At 45.5% G+C, this 20,047-nt stretch overlaps 2 protein-coding genes across 2 annotated transcripts; one reads left to right on the top strand and one right to left on the bottom strand.

The window, feature by feature from the left end:
* Positions 1-260: 260 nt before the first annotated feature.
* zfta (zinc finger translocation associated) lies at positions 261-5,392 on the bottom strand (the record flags this gene model as incomplete). The annotated part of the gene is made up of 5 exons (XM_079215447.1): positions 261-748; positions 1,596-2,051; positions 2,165-2,545; positions 4,053-4,568; positions 5,269-5,392. 5 exons carry the CDS (start codon positions 5,390-5,392, stop codon positions 261-263), a joined length of 1,965 nt encoding a protein of 654 aa, XP_079071573.1.
* Positions 5,393-13,500: 8,108 nt separating this feature from the next.
* On the top strand, positions 13,501-17,293 carry LOC306733603 (uncharacterized protein). Its single transcript, XM_079214872.1, has 5 exons — positions 13,501-13,885; positions 14,103-14,152; positions 14,242-14,303; positions 14,397-14,714; positions 15,458-17,293. The coding sequence occupies exons 1-5, from the start codon at positions 13,700-13,702 to the stop codon at positions 15,472-15,474; spliced, it is 633 nt and encodes a 210-aa protein (XP_079070998.1). The 5' UTR covers positions 13,501-13,699; the 3' UTR covers positions 15,475-17,293.
* Positions 17,294-20,047: the final 2,754 nt, after the last annotated feature.

The following is a 20,047-nucleotide window of genomic DNA, read 5'->3' as shown; positions in this document are numbered from 1 at the left end:
ACAAAATTCTCAGATGTTCATCCATCATCTCAGATGTTCATCCATCATGACAACTGGTCATGTTTACATTTTACTTTGCAGCTGCAATGGAGAGCTTTTGGGAACTTTGGAACAAAGTCACAGGGGGCAAAAGAGCGAGGATAAGACCCTGTTTGGCAAATACTTGAACTTCCCCCTTAAGAGAGAAGGTGGAGGGCTGCTTCTGAAGGCCCCCCTTCAGAAGCAGGGGCTGAGGAGCAGCGGACGGACGGAAGACCTTTCTAAGTGCCAAAGTGTGCCAGAGCGGGAGCCAGCTCGGTGTGTCCGTGGTCCTGGGAGGAGAAGCAGTCGTCGGAGTGGATGAAGTGCAGGGCGGCCTGGTTGTAGCTCAGCAGCGCCTGCTGCTTCTCCTCCGGGCTGTAATCCAGGGAGTGGGGGTGCACCTGCTGGACGTGCCTCTTGATGGTGCTGACCTTCAGCGTGGCCAGAGTGGCGCCGCACACCATGCAGATGAGCCCGTGTCGGCGGCAGTCGTAATCCATCAGGTACTCCATCCGCCAGCGCACCTGGTAGTTCCTCCTCTGGTCCTTGCCGGGGTAGTGGCCGTGGCGGGAGGGCGCGGCTCCGTCGTCCCTTGCTTTACCCTTCCCGCCGCCGCTCACGCCCTCCTCCTTCTTCACAGCTTTGCCGTGCGCTCTGACATCGGGGGAGGCGTCCTCGTTCATCTCCGCCACGGTGTTTAAGACATCCGCTTCACCCGGGTTGGTTTCTGCTAAACACAGCAGGCCGTATTAGACTGAAAGAAACCACCTGACTGCTAACAAACACAGAGGCATGGCGTGCACATCCCCAGCTGTTGTGTCATCATTTCAATATTAAACCTGCAATGTGTCAAGATTGGTATGGAAGAACATCTGTTTCAGAGCTAAATCCCAAAGTGGGACTTAGCGTAATATTAGGACTCAAAGGATTCCTCCTGTATTATCAAATCAAATTCTACTCTCTCATATAAACATTCTCAAGGAATTAAATTCTTAGAGCCCGTAAATTCTCAAATACATGCCGTAATTAAATTGCACATTTGTAAACCAGGTTGGCGTGCATGAACACATAGAGAGGGAGGAAGCACAGGACTGAACTATAAAAGCTCACATCAGTCAATTCAGCTTCAAGTACATAAACACATGTCGTACTGCGTGTTATTCACCCATTAGTTACAAAAACGTTTTTACTGCAAATGTAATGCAATACTAACTGCAACACAATACAGGTGTAAAGAAAAAACTATAGTGGTGTGTGAGCGCTCCAGAAACGCAATTTTAGTTTATTTTGAACATTTCTGATGAAGTCTAACTCTAGTTTGAAAGCACTTATTTCCTTTTTTTGGGACGTCTGCCAAATTAATTTAAGTGGAAATGTAAGTCAAAAGCTTTTAATGTTAAACATTTTTGCGGGAAGTGCATTGACAGTGGCTTAACGTCGGTAGAATAAAATGCAAAGTTGAAGCTATTGAAAATATTAAGGTGGAAATGGACAATATACTGAATATCAAGACACAAAGAGATAAACTATAAATAAATAAAACAGGAACAGAAGCAGTGGTAAAAGCTTCTCACCGTCTTGAGCTTGCGGGCCTTCACTAGAATAATCTTTGGTCCAGGCAGCAGCCATGGCTTCCCTTTCTTGCCGGCTCAGGGTCGTGGTCTCGGGGTGACACTCCTGGATGTGGCGGCGGAAGCTGCTGACCTTGATCTCGTCCAGGACCTGAGAACACACCATGCAGAAGGCGCCGCGGCCCTGAGGCCCGTGGGCCACCAGGTAGTCGAGGCGGAGCCTCCACGGGTCGCCCTCGTGCAGCCGCCTCTTCCTGGGCTGCCGGAGGGGTGGGGCTTCCCGCTGTGGCGCTCCGACGCCTCCGTTCTCACCGATAAAGTAAGCGTCCTGAGTTAAAGTGCCGTCGCCGTCTGGGTACAAGTCCGTGTTGATCTGCATGGCCTTCACTTCCTGAGCAAAGAGGTCCAACCCGCCTTCTTTGGTGTTAGGCTCTGATTTGATTGAGGTTTCTGACTGATCTGTTGTGGGACAGAGAATTACACGACAAATTGATGGAACTACACAGGAGTACAGCGGTTCTGGACTTCATCTACTTTGTGTTTCCCCCTGAGTGAACAGTGCACGTTCCTACCGTGAGCCTGAGCCCAAGCCTGCAGGATGCAGTGCTTCTCCACGGAGCTGTAGACCAAGGAGTTGGGGTGGGAGTCCAGCACGTGGCTCTTGATGTGGTCCAGGTGAAGCGAGGGCAGCTCGCCGCCGCACACCATGCACAGCAGCCGGCCAGCCTCCGCCTCGTACTCCATCAGGAACTCCTGGCGAAACCAGGCGTGCAGCGAGTCGTTCAGGTAGCGCTCCAGGGTCCGGGCCGACGGCCCCGCCAGGTCCTGCTGCTCTTCCTCCTCCCGTTCCTCCTCCTCCTCCTGGGGCTGGCGGGCCTCGCCCTCCTCGGAGCTGGGGGGGATACTGGGGGGTTGTTGTGGCTCCTGGGGCCTCACAGGCTCCGAGGGTTCGGCTGCATTAAGAAAATATAAAGCTTTGATGATGGCTGTTGGCCACAGTGACTTTTGTTTAGATTCTGCTTCCAAACTCAGGGTTCATACATATTTTGACCAATGGATTTCCATGACTTTAAACCAAATTTCCATGACCAAACATTTTGTGAAACCTCAGTGTATACATGTGAGAAAATCTAGTATTTAAACTAACAATGAGAATTCCAAAGCATACAGTAAACCTTAAACGACACAAATGAATGAGAGACAATAGTTTGATTCAAAGAATAAACATGTATATAGATGCCTGTATGTATGCCTGCTTATATTTTGAGCGTCTTTCTTTTAAAAGCATATTCATTTTTATATATTATTATATATATATATATATATATATATATATATATATATTAATATAACAAATTTCCATGACTTTTTCAAAACTTTTGGGTTTGTTGTTTTCAAGGACTTTTCCAGGCCTGGAAATAACCATTTTAAAATTACATGACTTTTCCAGGTTTTCCATGACTGTAAGAACCCTGCATACTGCTTTTTTTTTCATGATTATCTACAGTGATCGAGCGTTTATACCATAGAGGAAATAAAACAATGACTGAATGAATTATTTTATGATACATCTCCAATAAAACAGGGCTTCTGTTTAAAGAATTTGAATGGCCACATTTAAATACACAAAGTCCTCTGATTATAGATTCTAGGTCTTTGATGGGGCTGAATTTGCATAGAGTTGGAGACATTACATGTAACATTTTTTTTTTTCTGCTGTCTTACTTGGTCTGGTACGACCAGCAGTTTATTGTGGCGAACATTTGAGCAAATATTGATGCACATATCAGACTTGTGAAGTCCATTTTTTATGTTTGCTAGCTGGCCATCTTCTTCTTCACTGCATTTGCGTGCACATTGGTCCGACACTATATCGGTTTGACTTTGACTCTAACAAGAAATAAATGTGATTTTAAAAGGAAACTTAAGGCAACAATAATCAGAAAGGAAATTAGTGTAGATTAGGTTACTTTAGGTATTTAGGCATTTTTATTATTTTTCTTTGAATGTAAATGTTGTTCCTAAGTCTGTGTTTTTGTTCACCAACATTGATCAGGCTGTACTGCATTTTATGATTTGTATTGTAATGCTTTTGCCTGGACCCCAGGAATGATAGTCTCCACTACGGTGTAGACTAATGGGGATCGTTAATAAATAAATAAACCCAGCGTACCTCTAACTTCCAGCCGTCTGTACATGTGCATTTGCATTTTGGGTTTTTTATTTAATTGAACTTTAAATGTCAGATTTCCCCAGAGTAAATGTGTTCACTGTGATCTGGGACATGGAAACCTGTGCTGCCACCTGAGCACAGTCATGCCCAGGCACCTCCCTCTCCAGCCCCAACACATCACCACTGAATCATTACATCATCCTCTCCTCCACCTCCACACCGAGCCGTAAACTCATACTGCCACCAAGTGTGAGCTTGAGAGAACTCACGGTGAGAGTCCTCCCCACCGGCAGCATGCTGGTCCGAGTCCGGCTGCTCCTCTTTCCCCGGAGGCGACAGCACCGCGGCGGAGCCGTATGACCTCTGAACTCCCCCCAGGCTCAGGTGGCTCTCCCACCCGGAGCGGATGACCTCCTTGTCGGCGACGCTCCACAGCAGGGAGTCGGGGTGCTTCTGCCGGATGTGCCTCTTGATGGTGCTGAGCTTCAGGGTGGCCAGCGAGCTGCCGCACACCATGCAGATCATCCCGTGCCGCTGGGGGTCGAAGTCCATCAGGTACTCGCAGCGCCAGTACTCGTGGTAGTAGCGGCGGTGGTCCCGTCCTGGGATCCGGCTCAGGCCCGGACGCGAGGCCCTCTGGACCCTGGGCTTACGTGCAGAGGGCCCGGGGGCCGGGGAGAGGAGGAACGGTTGGTCAGGGCCCTCTGTGATGTTCCAGTAGCTGGTGCCTGGAGATGTGACGGGTGTGACCATGCCGGCCTCTGACTCCTCCTCACCGTGGCCATTGGCAAGGCTGTCCTCGTCTGAAACAGGAGACAAACCAGATCAATCCAGTTTACTACACCGTAAAAATGTACAATAGTATATGATGTATATTATACATAACTTTGGTGTTGGCCACAAAAATGTGTATTGGTCGGACTCCAACATCTGTGTGTTGACTAAGTGGTGTGTCCCTAAATGTAGTGCCTATGCTTTCATACACAGGGTGGCGTTCCCTTGATTTAAATTGCATCATGAGAATAAAGTAACATGTTATGGATAAATTATGTTGTTTTCTCAAAATGTAATATTAGAAGCTGTCATCGTTGGCTCACACGATCTGTTTGTTTTTTAGCACCATCACTCTGGAAGAAATGCACCTGGTTTGTATACTGTTGAGGTATTGTAGCTCACGTGATATTTAATAACGGGTTATTTACTCCAGTAACTCATTATTATTGTTTACTCGTTGGCGTGAGGCGGCCTGTGCCGCCGCTGTCCACTAGGTGGCAGCGGCGTGTCTCTCGGGTCCGCCTGCCTGCGTGCTGTTGAGCCTTTGTTTATAGGAGCCACAGAGACGGAGGGGCCATGCTGCTCCACGGCATTGTCCCCGACACGGATTAACTGGCTGTCTGACAATGGCCGTGGCTCTGACAGCCACGCAGTCCTACTTCGCGGTGAGAAACACCATGAATAATAACACTCTTTTTTTTCTTTCTTCTTTTTTTTCTCCCCCTTTACCTCCCAAGTCACTCTCCTCTTGCGTCGCTTCCTCCTCTCCGCTTATTATTAATGAGAGCAGCTCAGCCTGCTCGGCACTCCGGAGGTCCACGGGCTCGCTTCCCCGCGGTTCTTTCTCTTCCATCACTGGCCCCGGCCGCGGCCGCGGCGGTTTTCCTCGTGGATAGTGGATCCTCCTCGCTTTCACCGTGTCGCGGCGCTGAAGCGGGACATGTCACGCTCGCGACAAACACGTTACAACAGTGACATGTTCACAACCGTTCGACACGCATCTGGCAGGCGCTCTACCTCGAGCCCATCGCTGAGGAGCGCGAGCTCCACGATGTCCCCCCACGCGCCCCACACGGGAGCCAAGTTAACTTTTCATAGAATCACACTATCATGTATTCCGCCGGTGATTAGCGCCCGTTCCTCCGTCCGGCGCAGAGCTGTAGCGCCGCGGCGCAGGCCTCCAGTAATGTATTTTTAAGGCTCTTGCTTGTCTTCAGGGTGGGGAGCCGACTAGGGGCCCCTGGGGCTCCTTAAGGGGCTCCTGGGTAAATTTAAAGAGACAGTAGCAGCGTCGACAATGCACACCCACCCCGGGGGGGAGCAAACAGAGCAGCGGGCGATAATGCTGATAATACTGATAAGCCGCTAATACTAATGCTGTTGTTCTCACAAAACCATAAGAGACAGAGGCGGGCTGGTTCGGTAAAGCATCGGTTAAAAAAAAACGAGGCGGGTCCATTGGAAATCAGGGCCCCATGAGCTCGAGCTCATAATATTTAGTGCTGGGGGTCCAGGGGGAGAGGGGGTAGTCATTTTTAACAAGCTATATTTACAGCCGCCGTTATTATACATAGGGAACAGTCATCTTCATTAATAAACAATCCACTCTTTCAATTGCCTCAATTGACGTGTTTTGCTTTGTCTGAACAATGGACCCCTTCCCCCCCCCCTCCTTAATATTCCGTTTGCTACCACACAGAAACCTTTAAATATGCCCATGCAAGAACCAACAGTCAACATTGCGTAAACACATTCAAAACAATGTTTTTGAGCATTGACACTCCAATCATATTCTCTTATCAATTGTTATTGGTTGTCGTATGATTTAAATCCCCCCCAAAATATGACTACTTGGTTTGTGTGTTCCGCTCTAAAGACCGGCCCCTCTAGATGTATGGAGATAAACGCGTCCAGACAGTATCGTGTGCCAGCTTTAGTTACACGTATGCTTGTTTGATGTTATTTACTGAAAAGAAGAAGACATTGGAGCCCATCTCACCCGTCCTGAAATGGAATTTGAAAAAGATTTGTGAAGATATTTTTTTTCTTCTGTTTTTATTCACCAGCCTACTATAGGTTAATTATTGTACTTTGGTGGTTCTGCACATGAATTGAAGTCATCTGTAGAAAAAGGCAATCAATCAATTAACCTTTGTCCAGCTACGCCAAATTGAAAATAAAAATGCTATATGTTATTGCGAGCTTTGTGTAATATCTGTGCATTGTCACAATGTTTCTATTGATTGATTATTGAATGTGAGTCCTGGCCCTAATTCAGGTTTCACTTAATCTTAAAATAAAAAATGAGGTCAGTCCGACCGCCGTCGTGACTCGTGGACGTGTAGCTTCTTAGCTCGTAGACACAATTTACTAACATTATTTCTCATAAACGCCACTTAATGGTTTGGAAGCGGAGGGTTGCGTTGTGTTGAGCTGTCTCTGCGTGTAGGCGCCACGGAGCATACGCATGCGCACACACGAGCGCACGCAGAGCAGGCACCCAGGTCCCACATCCTGGTACTTTCGAGCGTTGTCAAGGCAGCCTCAGAGAGCACGGCTGGCTGGCCGCTGGCGGAAAGTAGCTGCAGTGTCCTGGCAACGTATGTCCAAAAAAAAAAACCGTTCACAAAAACTGTCCCGGAAAGTTAGGTGTAACTAAAAGGTATCGGGTATGCATGTTTTTCTACCACACGTTTCCGGGCGTCGTGCTTTTACGACGGCAATGTGCGGGGTTTCTCGCTGCTTTTCGGGCAGGCAGCAGACTCAGACAGGCGCCCGTCCGTGAGGACAACAGGGGGAAGAGCTTGTCCATTGTGCCGCCGAGAGAGACACAGCGGTTTAGGCTCGATTTACGCCCTAAATGTCGCGATTTACCCACTGCGTTTTGGTGTGTGGTGTTGTTTGCGCTTTAGCTCGGCCGCTTCGCCGCGTTTTCAATCAAATAGTCGCAGAATAAAGAATAAAATGGCTCTCGACAGATATAATTTGTGATAGAAAGGGACAGTTTTAAAGGGACAGTGTCACTCCGCTTCCTTCCTGGTTCTTGTAGCTGAACGTAAGGCTACACATTTCTACATATGCGCGACGTGTTTGTATCACCAAAGATGCCGTTGGATGGGATATTTAATATTCATGTTAAAATGCGACATTTTAATATTTAGCCAACTATAAGGTGTACTCTGTCTCACGTGGAAATCGTGTTGTGAGAGAGGAGATGGGCGTCTTGGTAGCTTACATATGCATGGTCTGTTATTAGCATGCAATCCATTTCAGCCAGGCTCTCTGAGATCGGGGCATGAGCTCAAATGCGACATTTTTTTTAGTAAAGAAAGAGTCGGGGGGAAAAAAGAAGAGTAAAGTTAGAAAGTGAGTGTTTTCACAAAAGGCTCTAACCACACAGTGAGAACACGTTGCATTTAAAATGTTCTACAATGTGAACGTATCACATCTGAAATGTGATTGGCATGTGACATAAAATCATAACATGGTGTTCTCATATGCTGTCTCACATTTCAATTGTGACATCATATGGCATTATGATGTGAATTTATTACAACCATGTGTGCATAAGTATTATCAAATATTTGATAGTCACATGTATCATGTAAATGTTACATGTGAAAAATGTTTACTCTTTTTTTGGTGTGTGCATATAATGGTTTGATATTCTTCACTTTACGAGATATCTAATGTGATCTAGTAACACAGCTCTGCCCCATGTTCTATCTACAAAGATTATAATGTTCTGAGAGGTGCGAATTCAACTATATGTTTATTATTGCTGGTGTGGCGGTTGTACTGGAGAGCATTATATTCCAATGGAAAACAAAATCTATAGAATTTAAGGCTGAGCTGTTGTGAATTGATTTGATTGTACAGGTGTACCTTTTATAAAATGGCCACTGGGTGTATTGTATCTTGTCAGTATGTCTACTTAGTCCTCAGAAGGCCGGGATCTCCTTTTTAAAGTTGCATGATTTAAAATGTTTCCGCTATAGATTCATGCTTTAGCTCGCTCCACTGTTACCAGGTTTATTACAAAGTAACATGCAATTAACGCTCTTTGTGTTCCTCAGGAGACCCGCATACCGATGTGATGTCCTTGAGATTAGGCAGCTGCTCAGCAGAGCAAAACATCATGTCGGAGGACACCATGTAAGTTGATGCCAGCGAGGATTCTAGACGGGATGAATTGAATCGGCGCGACAAAGGAAGAGCCAACCAGCACTGTTGGATGAGAACTGATGGGACGTCCAAGTTGGCGATGCCAACTGCAAAAGATAAAGGTGGTTCAACACCGCACCGCTACCGGCCGGCATCAGAATACGATGACGCCACACTCACCCAAAAGAGACAATACTGGAGAACCAAGAAACGAGAGCAGAGGGCCCGACTGACAGAGCGCAGAGGAAAGGGAACGCAAGGCGGAAAGCTCCTACATCCGCATGCCCCTGCAGTGAATAGTTCTACTTTACCCGACCCTTTTGCTGCTTTCTCTTCTCCTTTGCAGAGTAACGATGACTCATGCAAAACAGTCGCTGTCTCTGGAAATACTGTCGGGGGCAGCTCAGTTAAAGCCACTGAAAACCAAAAGGAGAAGTGGCTCCAAACAATGAAACTTGACAGGGTCTCGCCTCAGTTGCCAGCATCATGTTCTGTCTCAGCCAAAGCTGCTCGGGACAACACAGCCACAGCGAGCGGTGCTGTGAGCAGAGCCGTTACCTCACCCACACCCAGTGGAACCCAGCTGAACACCTGTTCCTCAGTGCCTCCAGACAGAGTGACCAGAACTACCAATGGCAGCTGCGCTGAAACAGCACCTCAGTCATGTGTGTCTATGCAGGGCGCATCATTCCCCAAAACACGACATAAGGCACAAGTTGCATTACGCATTCAGCCCAAACTCCTACCCACCAATGTGACCACAGGCATGATTCTTATGTCTTCACCATGCGTCCCAGTCTCTATTAAAACAGAGGGCAGAACAGCGAATGCAACGCTTCAAAGTGGAACAAAGAGTGCCTTGGTCACCTTGCAGAGGGTTAAAGGTGTTAGCAACTCCCATTCTTCCCCGGAGCCAGAGGAGGAGAGAGCAGCCAGGCGCAGAGAGCAATGGCGGATCAAAAAGCGAGAGCAGAGGGCAAAGCTGGCAGCCGAGATAGCTAAAGCCGGAGAAAGGACGCAGAGCGCGCAGGTGATGTTACAGAGGCAAACAGTACAAAAAACAGGACTTCTGGGAGGCAAGATTCTTCCATCTCAGTCGTTTTTGAGAGGAGTGGGCCAGAGGCAGTGTCCTATTCAGGTCAAAACTTCATTTACATCTGCCAAAAGGGGGAATTATGAACTGCAAAGTGGGGCAAGAAGTTTTGCTACAGTTAACCTGCAAGCAGATCGGATTAAGGTAGAAAATCCACATGGGAATAGGACCACACAGACAGCCGTCACATGTGACGCTCTTTCTGTTAGAAAGCCAAGGGAGTCGATAAGAAAGTTTCCAAGTTATGTACATCTTTCCAATGTTGCCCGAGGGATAGCACGATGTAAAACCCCAAGACAGAGGTTTATCGATGCCCAGAAGAGCTTCATGAATCAAAGAAACCTAAGATGTAGATCCCCGTTACTTTCTTCAGTCTTTGCTACCAGAAATATGCCACAAATCGACCCCAACGACACGCCTGAGCAGATAATAGCCAAACGGCGAGAGTACTGGCGGATTAAAAAGCGCGAACAGCGAGCTAAGCTGTCGATGGAAGTGAAGTCTCGGTTAAAGGAGAGGGACTCTCTGATGCGAAGAGTGAAGCGTTACCACTTCATCCTAGAGGAGATGAGGAGGGCCAGAGCGCTGGCCCAGTCAGCAGGAAGCAGCCTCACCCACGCCTCTGAGACCATTGGAGGGTTCATCAAGGAGGATGGGACACTCACTATTAACATTCCCCAGGTTCCTTCAGATCACAACACAGAGTGTCATATACTTCCTTCCAACACTCCCATCACAAAACCTCAGCACCAACCTAGTACAAAAAGAAGAGTCATAACACCCATCCGTATAACCCCTCCTCCCCTCCGCCCAGCTCAGGTGAAAGTCTCTTTTCCTCTTGCTGGACAGTCTGTCAACAAGCCTCCAAGACTACTGCAAACCAGACAAATGACTCAATTTGAAAGCACAGCAGTTCCTAATCCACACAAGTTAGCAATCCAAACTGTTAGTCAGCTCACACTCACTCATCCTCAAACCCCTCAGAATGCCGTTTCTGGAGAATCAACAGTGGAGTCGAACCTCGGGGGATGTGTCATGAAAATGGCGGTGTCAAGTAATGCATCATCAATGCCGATGCTCTCTCTGGATCCAGACTTGACAGAGGAGGAGAGGATGGTAAAGAAAAGGGAGTACTGGAGGATAAAGAAGCGAGAGCAGCGAGCAGCTCGTGCGTCTCGACTGAAGCAGGGTGTCTTACAGGCCAGGGCCAGTGTGACCTTACAGAGGAGGAGGGCCCAGAAGCTGGTAGCAATAACCACCACACCATTCAGCAGAAGTCTTCCTGACCATACAGGAAATGCACAATGTCTCCCCAACAACAGTGTGCTGGTTACGCCACATGCAAATGAGATAAAACAAGAGAGTGAGTCTATGCCAGAAGTTGACCTAAATTCTCAACCAGAACAAGCCATCTGTCCAGATATCAAAGCCCCAACCTCCCCACCACCACCTCCAGCGCCTCCTGCGGAGCCTGACCCAGCTCTGAATGCGGACAGCCAAGCTACCACTCTGCTAGCCGTAGCCTCTATGAAGAAACTCCTGGAAGAATCACTGAGCACAGTGACAGAGTGTGGCAGTGAGCCGACTGTCATCAAAATGGAGTCAACAGAAGAGGCCTCAGAGCAAGAGATGGAGCCAAATTTACCTCTGAATGAGTTGGCTCCCATTGCTGCTGACTTGACATTGGAGATAAAAAGCTGGCCGGATTCCGATGCTTTGGTACAAGAATGTTCACCAAGCCCTCGTCTCAAGGACTCATCCCAAAGTAGTGAGACACTCCCACCTCTTCCCACCTTCAGCGAGGTCGTCCTGCCTCCCACCTGCGAGCACTCATCCCAAACCCTCTCCAACTTCATAGTCAACCCCTCCACGGAAGCCTCTTCGCCACGCAGAGCCCAGAGGCTTCGCACAAAAAAAGCAGGCCTTCAAAGCTGCTGTTCCCTAGAGCCGCCAAAGCTTCGTCACCCACCCCTGGATCGACCACAACCACAGCAACAACCCTGTGAACAACAGGGTCAGGCACAGGAAGAATGCCAAAACAGCAACTCCCGACCAGCACAAGGATATCTCAGTGTGGTGACTGAGCGCAGCGGTTTGTTCAGCCTGCAGAGGAAGAGGGAGTACTGGAAGCTGATGAAGAGGCAGCAAAGGGCCCGGTTAAGGGCCAGGCAGAAGGACAGACAGGGAGAATGCAGCAGTCGCCTCTCCCAAAAGAACATGCAGGTGCTGAGACACATTTTGTACCATCTGCAACATGTAGACGGTCATACGTTGTGTGTAATGTAACAAAGAGCCAATATTGTACTGAGACTGAGTGAAGGAGTCGGGGGGTTGTGCATTTGTGTCACCCCTTCTGTCTAAAAAAAAAACAAACAAAAAAAATTAAACGGGAGGTTTAATTGACAAATTTGAGCACTTCAACATTTTGATTGTGATAATCCTCAAAGGGTGATTTCAGTATTTTTATGTCAGTACTTTTTGAAAATGTTCAGCACACTTTAACAGTATCACGATAATACTAATAACCTCAATAATCTTCGGTACATATGGGCAATGTGAAATGTTCACTAGACCCCCTGATTTGTCTTTGTCTCTGTAGGGTTATCTACTCTTCATTTTCCTAGCATGACACTAAAGTGTTGACTCCACAAACAAAATAAATAAAAAGGAAACCGGAGATAGATAGATAGATAGATAGATAGATAGATAGATATACATATACACATACACACACATTTGAGGAACAGCGTCTAATGGCAATTTGGGCTCAGTATGAATTGATATGAGCAAGAACATTAAGTTCAGCCACGATCACTGAAAAGTCTGTGCGTGACACCTTATGAAAGCGCTTCAGTTACCACCAACTCTCTGAAGCGTATGTGACTTATTGCTGATCTTTGTAAATTGTTTTTGCAATGTGGCACATTTGCATATCCACAACATTGTGCTGCATGTCTGCATATCACCTTATTAAAATGTGTGCAAATAGCTCAGGAGCACCAAGAAGCTACTTGCTGGGCAGCACTGTCCGGGGAGACCCTTGATCAGTGATGAACCCTGATTATACTGAATTTGCAGCATCCGGTACTGCTTAAAACACCAGTGCTGCCTTGAGGCATGTTGTGAACACAGAGCACAAGGTTTGTAGACATGGCCAGTGCCCTCTCCAGCTGAAACCTGAGTCATTACACCACAAACCTCTGTCTGGCATTTGACACTTGAACAGCAAAAATAGAGGAGTGTGACGGAGAGGAGCCTAGTTTAGCTAGGGGCAAACACACCTGTGCATGTTTCAGATAGATTATTGTCTGGTTTCTGTATTTAATTGGGCTTGCCTGTGAAAAACTGATACAAATAATTTGTTTTCCTGTTCATGTCTTTGTCTTTCAGGCTCCACGTCTTATGAATATGAACCCTGTTAAGGGTTTGAATCCTCTAGGACCACCAGCTCTCCAGCCCAAGCCATCCATCGCGTCTGTAACTGCAGTGACCAGTATCCCCTCTGTCCTGTGCGTTAGCCCCACAACATGCAGTGCTCAACAATCACCTGACACACTTCAGGTCAGATTGCCTGTCACCAGTGTCTCCTGTTCACCCAGAAGTGAGCAGAACCATGTGAACATTGGACAGATCGTGTCAGACTGTCAAGGAGCTCACAAGAATCCGCAACAAGCCATGCCAGGTTCACGGAAGTGGATGTCCAGAAGCACAGACCTGAATTCGGCCCCCTCGCTCCCGACTCTGAAGCCCCCAGACAATCCACTGTCCAGCATCAACCTCCAACCCATTGAACCCCATCTAACTCGAAATTCCAGCCTCAGTCCAATAAAAATCCCTTGTTCTCAGCTTCCGAGTCCCACACATGTTATACATACTCCCACCAAGCTGGCATCTATAACCTCCATGGTTCCACCAAAGCCCATCCCAGGGGAGTCTGAGGAGGACTTTCTGAGGAGGAAGAGGGAGTACTGGAGGATAAAAAAGAAGGAACAGAGAGCCAGGAAGGCCATTCGGGACAAGGGAATCAACCCAAGGAGGGCCTCCAACAACCTGAGGCCCATCCTGCCGGCCCAGGAACCACAAACTCAGGTATATAAAAACTATTATGGTCGTATTAAATGATGACGAACAGACATTAGTCAAAGCACCACTCGGGTTACGTTCGTACTGAAGTGGAAGATACTTGTATGTGTGCGGGTTGACATGTCTCTTCACAAATCATGTTTGTTTCGATTCGAGCATGAAGTTTGTTTATTGCAATTTTTTTTTTCTTTTTAAACCACAAAATGTTTCTCTCTGACTGTAGGATTCTGGTCAGTGGGTGAGCTCTTCTGAGGAGTCGGAACATATAATGAGGTGGGAAACTGGTATTACTGACATCAAATCAGTTTGGCTGCAGGCTCGATGTGGCATAATAATGAATGTGACTCTGCTCTCTTTTATAGCAATTCAGAGGACACCAACCCGGGATCGTTTTCTTTCTCAAGTTACACAGAACCAGTCGAAGGTGAAGTGTCAACTATGTCACTTTGAACCTCCTAAATGTTTAAAATTGGAGAAATTGTCACAAAACATTTTCTCTTTCAACTGTCTTTTTTAGTTGATTCCGAGCTTCTGTTCGGCGACTACGAGAATAATAACGGCGAGGAAGATCCTGTCTCAGACGCTGTGTGGAGGAACCGCTACCTCATGGACTACGATCCGCTCAACCAGCTTCTGGTGTGCATGGTGTGTGGGGAGCTGCAGTACTCCCACAACCTGGAGGGAGTGAGAGCCCACATCGACGAGGCCCACCCAGAGACCCTGGCCCTGGAGCCCAGGGAGCAACGGCAAATACTGGAGGCCTGGGACGAGCAGGTGTCCCAGAGGGAACGCTTCTTCACCAGCCAGCTCCAGCAACACAGCGGGGCCCTGGCAGGTACAGTAGCACCACAGACAGAACATGCATACAGTCTTGGAAATAAAGGCGCTAACTAGAACCATATAGGGTTCCTTTGCTTGTAGGAAGAGGCCTGGGAGTACTGTTTATACCATCTGTAAAAGATCCTATAAGAGGTTATATGCATAACCCTTCTATGGTATAATAGTTCCACACAGAATCCTCTCTGGGAGTTCTATCTTCTTCTAAAGGATAACAAGAACCCACCCAGGGTGTTCCAGAACTCTTTTATATTCCATAGGTCTTCATCTAGAATTCACAGAGGAAGTTCTGTCAAGAGCTCTTTTATACCCCAAGGATTACATCTAGATCCCACCAGGTGTCTTTTGGGGGTGTGCACCATAGATATATACCACTACTGTTTATTTAACGACTCCTCATCACGGCTATTTTATGATTAAAATCATAAAATAAATTGCTGAATTTTAAAATTACTTTTAGGTGATTGGATTGGCCCAATGCCATACGTGTATTTATGATACAGGAAGGTTGGTTAAATTAAAAATAAATACTTACTCTTTTGTTGAGATGATAACAGTAATAGTTCTGTTATAAATACAATTAACTTACCCTCTATAAACAGTTTTGAAGTATAGTCTTTCTTGTTACTGCTTGTAAAATGTAATTTAGTTATACATTTATAAATCAGCTTCAGTCAGTAGAGCAGATCTCCAGCTTGCTGTTGTTTTTCATTTGCCAAACCTGTTGGTGTTGCTTTGCAGAAGCACACAGGAACTGAAGAGGACTGCCTGAGACAGCTGAGGACCACAGACCAGGAGAGGACAACCACCCTTTGTCTTATTTATTTATTATAATTGTATCGTGTTTACCTTCATAGTCACCTTGAAAGAAAATGCTGTATTGGGAACATTCACCCCGACGAGCAGCTTTACCTCATTTCCTACCAGGGTTGTAATGTGGGTTTATGACAGTCAGTATGGACATTTTTTACATCGAAGCTATGACGACTGAGATTTTTTAAATATTTTAAAAATTTAGTGCAACATTTTTGGAAACAGTCTTTGTACTAAGTTAGGCTAAAAGCATCATGGACCTATAAACAAAGAGAAAAACCTATAATGAAATAATTTTATACTACTCTGCTTTTTAAAATCTTTCTTTTGTTAAGCCATTTTAAACCTCATCAACTTCAAGCAGTCAGTGTGTCTGTGTTCTTTGCTGAATGATGAGTACATCATATAATTCCCCAGACTGTGCCACTCTGCTCAACTCCTCTTCCTCACTACGCTACTTGCAGTGGCAGAAATATTTAATTCAAACATTTGATTAAATACAACCTGCTGCTGGATAACAGAAAAAGTAATGGAAACAAATCATAGAATGAAAGCCTGGTCACACCTTTAAAGTGGGACCGCAAAATGGATTCTCAAACTGTAGTATCAAAGTAACACAAGTAGAGAAGGGTCTTAAAGTAAGCAAAAACACTGTACACACGGCAGTATCTGCCTCAAGTTTGCTAACATTAGCCACCATAGGTTACTGGTCATACCAGACCCAGTAGAACTGTGTCAGCGAAACTTGTGAGCAAAAGTGTGTTGTATTGCTGATGAGTCCAGCTTTTATTTTCTAATAAAACGATTCTGTTAAGCCTTCGTTCAAAAGTTCCACAGTCTTGCTTTTAAAAACCAGACCGACAAACCTCCATTACCTTCTGGAGCCATAGACCCGACCTCCATGAATCAGTGAAGGCAAACCGTAGGGACAAATGGATCAAACAGTGTTGAACAAATCCGCTAATAGATACAATGGGTTAAAAAGACAACACTGATGCCTTAATATCTCATAGTTCCAATACAATAAACAGTCAATTTAGATTATAGCTGTAAGAAAACGAAGTAAACTTTTTTTTTTTCTGCTCTGCTAGCAGGCCAAGGCTGTTCTCAACCCTGGTTAGTCAATGGACTGTTGCATGGGTGTCTAGAACCGTTGTACCGGAGTGTGTATGTGATACTGCGCCATGCTGTTCTTCAAACCCTGAATCTTACGTATGTTCCTCCATGACAACTTTTTTACAACGTTCTCAAATGTGTAAAAAGCTCCTGCAGTTCATATCAGCTTCACCATGTGGCATAAAGCAACCCTCTGCACTGTAAATACACAAAATACTAAAGTGGTCATGAGATGTATGAGACTGGATGGTTTCACAATATTGGGAGCTATGGTATTCATTATTTATTGAATCTCCTCTTATATAATGATTATTGATGATGAATTATTCATATCTGTAAAGAGCTCCATGTAGAGAAGTTTCTCATTTGTGAGTATTGAGAGTCCAAGGCTTTCCTGCATGAGTAGTAAAAGGATGAACAATTGTGTATCAGTTCTGATATACATTCCCATGTTTTTGTACCATTTCCATTCAGAGTAAACTGCTGAAATGATGTTCTGTTTGAGCACAAAGCTGTAAAGAAGACTGCCTGCACAGCTGCAACACAGTGTAAATAGCTGGAGATGACCAAGCTATTCTACCTTCCGAGAATGTAATTCTGACTTGAGTTGTTTAACAGTTCAAAGGGAATGTTTCAATGCTTTTTCAGTAATAAACCTTTTCTACCTTTGGGATTCTTTGTTTACGATCTTTCTTAGCGCATTGATTATCACATTTGACCTCTGATCAAATGTTCCAGTATAGCTGAATAAACCTGTAGTGGGGGGGCTCTACCTCTATCATTCAAGGTCAGTGTCTGACCTTAGCCATTGGAGGTCAATGCCTAATGCTGCGTTCACACCAAACCGTTTACGGGGTCAGTTTACTCGCTCAACAATGAAAGTGTGTTCACACCGCCTTTGTCAAAGGGGGCGTGGCTTATCTCTGTTGCTTCTCCGTGAAAAGACCTATTATATTTTATTTAGTTACTTGTTGCGGAAGTCCCAAAAACGTCAGAACATCAAATGCCCTCGTGTTTGGGTTCATAACACCATCCGTAGCCACACACAGGTCGGTGAATTTCACCGACTCCTCCAGGAACTGCATCTGGCTTATCTCCGTAAAAACAGTTACCGTTTCCACCATCCATCATGGAAATAAGCACTAGTTCTGCTTTATACTTGTGTAAATTCCACATACGTCGGAACATCAAACTCCATCGTTTCTGGGTTCATAATATTACCCGTAGTCCCACAACAGCGTCTGAATGATGGCCGCTACCAGCGCTGCTTCAGGCGGACCAGCAGCAGTTTGATTCAGCAACGGCAGGACGGCGATGATGACTGGCGGAGCTTCTCAACGCTGATTGGCTGAAGCAACTTTGCGTCCCGTGATTTTTTCGCCCGAGTTGGAAAATTTCAACTCACGCGAATTCGCGCAGCCTCAAACGCATCATTTGCACCGCCCGGCCGGAAAAAACTCTTTCGCAACCTATTGCGTCTGTGCATTGACTTCGCATGAAATCTGGTTGCGCGTCAAATTCGCGCCGCGTTTGGTGTGAACGCAGCATAACTAACCATTGGAGGTCAATGCCTAAACTTAACCACCTCACAACTGACAATGCATAACAGAGAAAAAACAGCCGTTAGGTGGAAGGAACTGCTTGCAAGGACTAGACCAGACCCTACTGTGTCGATGCACGATCAGAGAAAGAATTTAAGGTTCCCAAGAGCACAGTGGTGTCCATGATTCTTTATATGGAAGAACTTTGGTGACGTTTGTTCACTCTAGCTGAGCTCAGGAGATCCTGTTTGGTGATGGGTGTAACTTCTAGAAGGACAGCCATCATTGCAACCCTGCACCGATCAATGGTCATTCTGATGGGGTGTTTTTCAGCAGCAGGGACTGGGGGCCTGGTCAGGGTTGAGGGAAAGCTGAACAGTGCAAAGCACAGAGATCTCCTTTATGAAAACCTAGTACAGAAAACTCAAAACTTCACACCGGCCTTCACCTTCCAACAACTCAAAGCTCACAGCCAAGACAACACCGGAGTGGCTGAGGGAAAAGACGTGTGTGCCCTTTCTCGCAGAACAGATACTGTGCTGATGTTTCACTCTTTAGTCACTTTTTCTAAGTTACATGTGAATAGTCTTAGACTGTTACTGGATTTCTCAGCCAATATTCATATTACATTTTGAGTGTTTAAAAAAATCCAATAACGCGCAACAGGACCATTAAACTTGCTTTTTTTCTCCTTTTTCAACTCCTCCGGTTGCAAAAATAAGTCAGATTGTATAGAAGTCTATGAGAAAATGACTACTTCTCTCTTGATTTATTCCCTAAACATTGTGAACATGAGTTTGTCTCAAACGTTTGTCCGTTCTGGGAGTCGTCCATGTTTCAGTCTTACAAATTGAACCCCTTCACTGGGTGTTTTCAGTTCTTGAAAGTTAATTGTAACACTTATTCTTAGTTAGTTTAGCTCCACCCTCTCATGTGACTTCTGGTTGCAAAAAAACAAGATGGCGGTGGCCAAAATGCCAAACTCAAGGCTTCAAAACGGAAGTCTAAAAACCAATAGTTGACGCCTTACTTTTTCATCATGTATGGAATTAACATCTATATCCATTTTATGTGTTCATTCGGTAACAACGTGTTGACTTTGTGGTACCAAACCTGGCAACATCCCTGTGACAAGCTTTACAGCCACCGCACCCTGTTATTCACCAAGAAGTAGTTCCAGGATGTTCCTTTAAATGTGGTTGGTGGAGACTAAAACGTGTAGTCAGCAACTTGTAGTGTAAAAGTCAGCTTGTCAGTGCTCTCTGGTGGACAAACTGCAGAGAAGACCTCAAACGTTCCTCTACCTGCCAACATGTGGACATCTATGGGTGGCTGTGTCAATGAACCCGTTGGGCTCTAAACTGATGGAAAACTAAATAAAACATATTTTTGGGCCAACACCTGCTAGTTTGGGTTGCGACAGGAGTATTCAGCTTTAATTAAAAATAAAGCCCTTTGGAAGATATTTCACCTTTATTTTGCCGTGCAGCTTTTCCATAATCACTGAAGGAAGAACAACTAGCATCACCCGTTGGCCTTGTGAGCCGAGTTCCTTTAGGTTTGAATGGACATATGCGGAAATATATATATATATATATATATATATATATATATATATATATATATATATATATATATATATATATATATATATATATATATATATACATACACACACACACACACACACACACATATATATATATATATATATATATATGAAAAATACAGAAATTAATTTTCTTCACTTTAGATCAGTGTTTCCCAATCTTAGTACTTGTGAACCCCTTCCCCCTCGCTTAACTGAAATAGCTTCACAGTATTATCAATTCATTAACTAGAAGATGCAGCAAAGATTTAA

This window comes from Taurulus bubalis, assembly GCF_910589615.1.
Source record: "Taurulus bubalis genome assembly, chromosome: 3".
Classification (NCBI taxonomy): domain Eukaryota; kingdom Metazoa; phylum Chordata; class Actinopteri; order Perciformes; family Cottidae; genus Taurulus; species Taurulus bubalis.
The sequence above is the reverse complement of the archived record's forward strand: the minus strand, read 5'-3'. Positions and strand labels throughout refer to the sequence as shown.